We start from the raw sequence: 8,769 nt of genomic DNA, 5'->3' as shown, positions 1-8,769 counted from the left end.
TAATCATTTTAATTAAAATTATAGCGTCTGTGGGACTGAATAATCATTAAAATGGCATCTGTGAGACTGAATAATTCATTATTAAATTGTGAATTATGGCAAATTGATCCTTTAAAATTACTGGTCCCTGAATTGACAGATTTTATTTTATTTTAGCTTTTCAGCGACCCGCTTGTAAATGAGTGCTTTGTACAAAACAGGGCAGTGACAATGCATCATTTTGTTATTATATATTTGTTAAATTTCAATCTATTTTAAATTAACGATATACTGTATTACAAAAACACCATCAAAATCTGAACATACGATAAAAAAATGAAAGTGAGGGTTAAATAAAGAAAGGATGATAAAACATTTTTTTTTTTTAAAGAGTTTCATTTTTTATGCTGTCCATATTTCAAATGTCATTAGTCAAATGAAAATAAATAGTCTCTTCTGGATCTGGTGAGTGGCTCTGAAAAGAGCCTTTGAGTTGAGTTTTTAAGGTGGGAGGAACGAGAGGCTTTATTTGCAGCTGATGATGTATTTGGTGACTGCTTTGGTCCCCTCCGAGACGGCGTGTTTGGCCAGTTCCCCGGGCAGCAGGAAGCGGATCCCGGTCTGGATCGCCCGGCCGGGAGGAGATGGTCTGGCGTTTGGGGTAATGGATCAGGCGGGAGGCCTCGCAGGCGATGCACTCGAAGATGTCGGTGACGAACGAGTTCATGACACTCATGGCCTTGGAGGAGATGCCGGTGTCGGGTCGGGGTGGACCTGCTTCAGTGCCTTGTAGATGTAGATGCTGTAACTCTGCTTCCTGTGCTTCCTGTGCTTCCTGGTCTTCCTGCGCTTCTTGGTGGCCGCTTTCTTCGGCCCCTTTTTCGGGGCGATGCTCCTGGACGCCACTTCAGGCGTGGTGAATGGACGCGAAGGTTTGTGATGGAGAAAGTCTCCCGGACGCGCTATTTAATAGCTAGCCGTATGCAAATGAAGAATCAGAAAGTGAAGGATTCCTATTGGTGAACCAGGGCATAAGTATCTATTGTGAGTTTGGAACAAGGGGTGCCAACTGGCCAATCAGAAACGCTCATGGTGTTGCAGCTGGTTTCAGGCACGTGGGGGAGAGTCTCCACATGGCTGCAGCTTGAAAAATATATTACAACAGGAAAATACTGCGGAATCTGAAATAACAACAGAAAATGCTGGAAATACTTGATGAAGGGTCCCAGACCTGAAACGTTAACTCTGTTTCTCTCTCCACGGATGCTGCCTGGCCAGCTGAGTATTTCCAGCATTTTCTGTTGAAAAATGTATTTTTGGTACCATAAGTTGCCCTGTTAAATTGCAGACTGCTTGCCCGACATTGATCCAGCTGAATGTTGGGAAGACCGCTCCCCGCCACTAACTGCGTCCCCACGTCACCGACTCCCTCCCTCTCCCTGGGCAGCTGGCTGAGCCAGACTGTTCGTAACCGTGGTGTCATATATGAACCCCCACCCCACTCTGATGAGCTTCCGACTACATATCCACGCCAGCACTAAGACCGCCTATTTCCGCCGCCGGTACATCACCCGACCCCGCCTCTGCCTCAGCTCATCTGCTGCTGAAACCCTCATCCACGCCTTTGTTCCCTCTAGACTTGACTATTCCAATGTACTCCTGGCCGGCCTCCCACATTCCACCCTATGTAAACTTGAGGTCATCCAAAACTCTGCTGCCCGTGTCCCCACGTGCACCAAGTCCCGTTCAACCATTACCCCTTGTGCTCGCTGACCAACAGAGGCTCCCGGTTAAGCAATGCCTCGATTTAAAAAATCTCATCCTTGTTTTCAAATTCCTCCATGGACTCGCACCCCCCCTCCTCCCCCACACACACACAAAGCTAGGTGGGCGTGTGTGCTGTGAGGAGGATGCCGAGAAACTCCAGTATGATTTGGACAGGTTGGGCGATTGGGCAGATGCATGGCAGATGCAGTATAATGTGGATAAATGCGAGGTTATCCACTTTGGTGGCAAAAACAGGAAGGCAGATTATTATCTGAACGGCAATAGATTGGGAAAAGGGGAAGTGCAACGAGACCTGGGTGTCCTTGTGCACCAGTCGTTGAAGGTAAGCATGCAGGTGCAGCAGAGGGTTAAGAAGGCAAATGGTATGTTGGCCTTCATAGCGAGAGGATTCGAATACAGGAGCAACAATGTCATGCTGCAGTTGTACAGGGCCTTGGTGAAACCACACCTTGAGTATTGTGTGCAGTTTTGGTCGCCTTATCTGAGGAAGGATGTTCTTGCCATGGAGGGAGTGCAGCGGAGATTCACCAGACTGATACCTGGGATGGCAGGAATGACGTATGAGGAGAGATTGGGTCAATTGGGCTTATCCTCGCTGGAGTTTAGAAGAATGAGAGGGGATCTCATTGAAACTTATAAAATTCTAACAGGACTAGACAGACTAGATGCAGGAAGGCTGTTCCCGATGGCGGAGAGTCCAGAACCAGGGGTCACCATCTACGGATAAGGGGTAAGCCATTTAGGACTGAGATGAGGAGGAGTTTCTTCACCCAGAGAGTGGTGAACCTGTGGAATTCTCCACCACAGAAGGCAGTAGAGGCCAATTCATTAAATATATTCCAGAGAGAGTTAGATATATTATTTAAGGCTAAAGGGATCAAGGGATATGGGGAGAAGGCAGGGACAGGGTAATGAGCTTGGATGATCAGCCATGATCTCATTGAATGGCGGAGCAGGCTCGAGGGGCCGAATGGCCTACTCCTGCTCCTACCTTCTATGTTTCTATGTTTTTTCTATGTTTCTACCGTTATTTAATGGAATTAAATCCTCTCTACCTCTCTCTCTCCACCTTTAAAACGCTCCTTAAAACCTCTGTCTTTCTGCCCTAATATCTCCCGATGTGGCTCGGTGTCAATGTTTGTCTGATTACTCTCCTGTGAAACGTCTTAGGACATTTTACTACATTAAAGGCACTATATGAATGCAAGTTGTTGTTGGAATACCTAGACCAGGCAGATGGATCATGGAGACCTGGGATTATCGTTAGCAGCATGACTCGATATTCCATCCATAAACCACGCCTGAAATCAAATATAAAGAGGCACATTCTTTGACAAAGATACACATAAAACATACCATAGTCACGCTGAAGCAAAGATTCTGCTGCTTGAACAGGTCTGGGAGGGTGGAGGGTGGGGGCTGTCCTATTGCACAGCGCTAGAAAGGTATCCATTATAGTGGTATGCTGCACAGTGCATAATTATGCTCTCAGAAGACACGTCACCATGCAGTAGTTGGGACAGGAAGGACAGTCAGGATCGACAGAGGCTGAGCTCACGGCTGGCTGCTCCACCAGGCTGGCGGCAAGGAAGACAAGCCCAGCAACTTCTAATGGACAACCATTTCAATTAGACATTCAAAGGTCACTTCAACACCAGCATTGCTGAACTCATGTTCCCAACGAAACTGATGCACCAAACCCATCCACACCATTATGCTCTACCCAACCCCGGCCATCAAACCTATCAATCCCATTCATTTCCTGCTACAGAAATGGGCCCCAGTAAGAGTGAAAACGTGATTCCAATAAACAGTGCAGGATTCATTATGAATTAATGCCTCTTTATCCCACTGTTTCTCTGTGTCCAGCGCATCTCCAACTACCTAATGTAAGCAACCTGATGGACGTGACTGAATGTTTACTTGGATACAGATGACTCTTTACCTCCTTCTGCTGGGCCATAAGATTGCCCTGTTAATGCCACATCTAACACTGCAGCGGCTGCCTGAGATGGCACTCTCTGGCTCAGTAGGATGGCAAGGATACAGCAGGACCCCGAGCAACAACTCCCTTCTCCAATATATCCAAGTTTGCTGATGACACAAAGCTGGGTGGGAATGTAAGTTGTGAGGAGGATGCAAAGAGGTGTCAAGGGGATATAGACAGGCTAAGTGAGTGGGCAAGAACATGGCAACTGGAATATAATGCGGAGAAATGTGAAGTTATCCACTTTGGTAGGAAAAATAGAAAAGCAGAGTATTTTTTAATTGGTGAGAGATTGGGAAATGCTGGTGTTCAGAGGGGCCTGGGTGTCCTTGTACATGAATCACTCCAAGTTAACATGCAGGTACAATTAGGAAAGCAAATGCTATGTTGGCCTTTATTACAAGAGGATTTGTGTATAAGAGTAAAGAAGTCTTACTGCAATTACATAGGGCCCTGGTGAGGCCACACCTGGGGTATTGTGTACAGTTTTGGTCTCCTTACCTAAGGAAGGATATACTTGCCATAAAGGGAGTGCAACAAACGTTCAGCAGACTGGTTCCTGGGATGGGGAGATTGTCCTTTGAGGAGAGATTGAGTAGACTAGGCCTATATTCTCTAGAGTTTAGAAGATTGAGAGGTGATCTCATTGAAACATACACAAGTCTTACAGGGCTTGACAGGGTAGATGCAGGGAGGATGTTTCCCCTGGCTGGGGAGTCTAGAACCAGGGCTTAGTCTCAAAATAAGGGGTCGGCCATTTAGGATGGAGGTGAGAAATGTCTTCACTAGAGGGTTGTGAAACTTTGGAATTCTCTACCCCAGAGGGCTAAGGAGGCTCAGTCATTGAGTATATTCAAGACAGAGAAATAGATTTTTTAATATTAAGGGCATCAGGGGATAGTTCAGGAAAGTGTAGATGAGGTGGCAGAGCAGGCTCGAAGGGCCAAATGGCCGACTCCTGTTCCTGTTTCTTATGTTCTTATCTGTGCCTACTCCTGCCACGCCCCTCATTGTCAAATCTCGCAGTGAGGTTTACCAGAATTTTTACATTTCACAGCCCTCTTGTCGATTGAATGGGTGGCTATTAAAAGAGCCTTTTTTCTTTGGTTCAGATCCATAATTTTATTTTAATCTCTTCAACCGCCGAATCCATAGAGTGTCCGCCCCTGGTGTTTCAGCGCGTACACCACGCCCAGGGCAGTAACCGCCCTGCGCTTCGCGTGTTCCGTGTAGGTGACCGAGCCTCTGATGATGTTCTCCAGGGAGACCTTCAGCACACCCCAGGTCTCTTCGTAAATGAGACCGGAGATGCGCTTGACGCCACCTCGCCGAGCCAGGCGGCGGATGGTGGGCTTGTTGATGCCCTGGATGTTGTCACGAAGGACTTTGCTGTGCCGCTTGACTCCGCCTTGCCCCAGCCCCTTACCCCCTTTCCCTCTGCCGGTCATAATGGAAGCTTAAGCTATTGCAAAAGAAACAACCCCAGTAATTGAATTGGGAAGAAGAGTTTTCGGCGCCGCACACTCCTTTTATACAATGCTGGCGGACCAGGTTGGAAACCCATAAATGGGCGGAGTCAGGATGAAAATGAGGACTCCTGGTTCCTTCTCAAGTAGCCGATATTGAACTGCACCCATGGGGGAGATAAGCAAAATACTGCGAATGCTGTCAAACCTGAAATAAAAACAGAAACTGCACGGAATATACGCAGCAGGTTGGGCAGCACCTGTGGAGAGAGAGAGAGAGAAATAGAATCGATCTTCCTTGTGCCAGACCTTGTTTTGGACACAGTTTTGTCTCCTTCAGCTGTGATTTATTGAAGTCCTTCCCAGTTTTTCTCTCCCATTACATGTTTCGGACCTTCCAGCAGACGACTTTTCCATTGTACCACTGCTTCCCTCCCCCCACCCTCCGCCTTTGTGGGGTGTTTCCAGTTCACCCGGGTGATATACCTTAAATAGCTGCAGAGACTGGTAGTTATAACTCAAACAGTTGGCTTTTAATAGCTTAGAACTGGACAGAACAGAACACACATGTTAGCCTTCTGACCAGCTTCTCAGAAGTGAACTAGGAGGCGGAGCCAGGGGCGAAGTAACAGATCAGGACAATCAATGGCACAGCAGAGTGGTATACAGTACATCAGCATTCCTGGCCAACCAAGAAAACAGCAGGGTTACAATAGATTACAATAGGAAACAATACACAGGTAGAATAAGGTATATACTTATAAGACTTATTTCACCACATTCACCCCTCCTATAAGTTAAGTCTGACCGGGGGTTTTACAGTTCGTAGTGAGCGACGTAGCGTCGGCCGAGGAACCTCTTGGGGGACTTGCTCAGGTTCCTCCGCCGTCCCGGCGTCTGCTGGGTTTTCCAAAATGACGTTTTGTACGTCTTGTACCTCTGGGCATCCCACCCCCACAGGCGGCGCATCACGGTGCTCCACACCCGCATCTTCGCTAGCAGCATCGCTCTCTCTCTCTTCTCCTGCCGGAGCCAGGTCCTTTATTGAAACAGTATCCTCACGTCCATCAGGGTATTGAATATATGCATACTGAGGATTGGTGTGGAGGAGCTGCACTTCCTCCACTAGGGGATCAGTCCTGTGACCTCTCACATGTTTTCGTAGCAGTACAGTGCCCGGGGACATCAACCACCCGGGTAGTGAAATACCTGAGGAAGATTTCCTGGGGAAACCGAACATCCTCTCATGAGGAGTAGCATTCGTTGTGGTGCACAGCAGAGACCTTATGGAATGCAGTACATCGGGAAGAACTTCCTGCCAGCGAGAGGTCAGTAGGCCTTTCGATTTTAAAGACAGAACGACTGCCTTCCACACTGTCGCATTCTCCCTCTCAACCTGCCCATTGCCCCGGAGGTTGTAGCTAGTGGTTCTACTAGTAGCAATCCCTTTTGATAGTAAGAACCGGCGTAACTCATCACTCATAAACGATGTCCCTCTGTCGCTATGGATATAGTTGGGCATACCGAACAGACAGAATAAGTTGCAGAGGCTTTTGATTACCGTAGCACTGGTCATGTCCGGGCAGGGAATGGCAAAGGGGAAACGAGAGTATTCGTCTATAACATTGAGGAAATAGACATTACGATCAACCGATGGGAGAGGACCTTTGAAATCAAGGCTTAGGCGCTTGAATGGCCGAGTTGCCTTGATGAGGTGAGCTTGTTCGGGCCTGTAGAAGCGGGCTTTGCATTCCGCGCAAATGCGGCAGGCTCTGGTCATCATTCGGACCTCCTCAATGGAGTAGGGTAAGTTGCGAGACTTGATGAAGTGATTCAATCGGGTGATTCCTGGGTGGCAGAGTGCGTCGTGGAGACTTTGGAGCTTGTCAGTACTAAGGCTGGCACATACCCCTCGAGATAGGGCATCGGGTGGCTCGTTCAGTGCTCCTGGCCTGTACATAATATCGTAGTCGTAAGTGGACAGTTCTATCCGCCATCTTAGGATCTTGTCATTTTTTATCTTGCCTCTCTGCTTCATGTTAAACATGAAGGCCACAGACCACTGGTCAGTGAGGAGTGTGAAACGTTTGCCAGCGAGATAATGTCTCCAATGTCTGACCGCCTCGATAATTGCTTGTGCTTCCTTCTCAACGGAAGAATGCCTGACTTCAGGACCCTGTAGTGTACGGGAAAAGAAGGCTACCGGTCTCCCGGCCTGGTTGAGGGTTGCAGCCAATGCGAAATCAGAAGCATCTCTCTACCTGGAAGGGTATCCTCTCATCTACAGCACATACCACGGCCTTTTCAATGTCCCGTTTGATGTTGTTGAATGCCTCCTGCACTTCTACTGATAGAGGGAAGGACGTCGACTTGATAAGGGCTCGGGCTTTGTCCAAATAGTTGGCCACCCACTGAGCATAATAAGAGAAGAATCCCAGACACCTTCTTAAGGCCTTAGGGTTATGTGGCAGTGGTAGTTCTTTAAGCGGGCGTAATCATTCAGGGTCTGGCCCGATTACCCCATTCTCTACCACACAGCCGAGAATACACAGACGAGTAGTGTTGAAAGTACATTTGTGCTCGTTATAGGTCAGGTTTAGCTTTTGGGCAGTGTCTAGAAATTTAGCGAGATTCCGGTCATGCTCCTGTTGGTCGCGTCCACAGATAGTAACATTGTCCAGGTACGAAAATGTTGCCTCCAACGCATTCTCATCTACCATACGGTCCATTTCCCGTTGGAAAACAGAAACTTCATTCGTGACCCCGAAGGGTACCCTAAGGAATTGGTACAGGCGCCCATTTGCTTCAAAAGCCGTATAAGGACAGTCATCTACTTTTATGGGGAGCTGGTGATAGGCAGACTTTAAGTCAATAGTGGAAAACACACGATACTGGGCAATCTGGTTCACCATCTCAGAGATGCGAGGCAAGGGATAAGCGTCTAGTTGCGTATATATGTTGATGGTCTGGCTGTAGTCGACCACGAGCCGTTTCTTTTCGTTAGTTTTAACCACCACTACCTGAGCACGCCACGGGCTATTACTATTTTCGATGATACCCTCCTGCTGTAGCCTTCCTACTTCTTCTTTTATAAATTTTTTATCTTCCGAACTGTACCGTCGACTTTTGGTCGTGATAGGTCTACAGTTTGGGGCGAGGTTCGCAAACAGGGATGGCAGGCTTATCTTTAAAGTGGAGAGGCCACAAACTGTGAGCGGGGGTTGGGATCCACCATATGCAAGTGTGACGCTCTCGTGGTGGCACTGGAAATCTAGGCCTAGAATTAGTTTCACACAGAGCTGCAGCAACACAAGGAGTTTAAAATCTTTATACTCTGTGCCCTTAACAGTCAGTGTTACTTTACAGAAACCAATTACCTCCGAAGTGAGGGACTTAGATGCCATTGCGATTTTGCTCCGGGTAGGGTACACCTTTAGTGAGTACGGTTTGATGAGGCTAGGGTGAATAAAACTCTCAGTACTCCCGCAATCGATTAAACACTTCGTCGGGTGTCCGTTTACCTTAACGTCCATCATAGACTTTGATAGT

The 8,769-nt window shown here is 47.6% G+C and overlaps 1 protein-coding gene across 1 annotated transcript; it reads right to left on the bottom strand.

The window, feature by feature from the left end:
• Positions 1-4,890: 4,890 nt before the first annotated feature.
• On the bottom strand, positions 4,891-5,202 carry LOC147091833 (histone H4-like). The gene has a single exon (XM_085976628.1). The coding sequence runs from the start codon at positions 5,200-5,202 to the stop codon at positions 4,891-4,893; it is 312 nt and encodes a 103-aa protein (XP_085832754.1).
• Positions 5,203-8,769: the final 3,567 nt, after the last annotated feature.

This window comes from Somniosus microcephalus, unplaced genomic scaffold (assembly GCF_052327205.1).
Source record: "Somniosus microcephalus isolate GS21.2 unplaced genomic scaffold, FLI_Smic_1.0 unresolved_chr3, whole genome shotgun sequence".
NCBI classification, from domain to species: Eukaryota; Metazoa; Chordata; class Chondrichthyes; order Squaliformes; family Somniosidae; genus Somniosus; species Somniosus microcephalus.
The sequence above is the reverse complement of the archived record's forward strand: the minus strand, read 5'-3'. Positions and strand labels throughout refer to the sequence as shown.

Coding starts and splice junctions, on each gene's coding strand:
- LOC147091833 (XM_085976628.1), bottom strand. CDS start 5,202: ATGACCGGCAGAGGGAAAGGGGGTAAGGGGCTGGGGCAAGGCGGAGTC.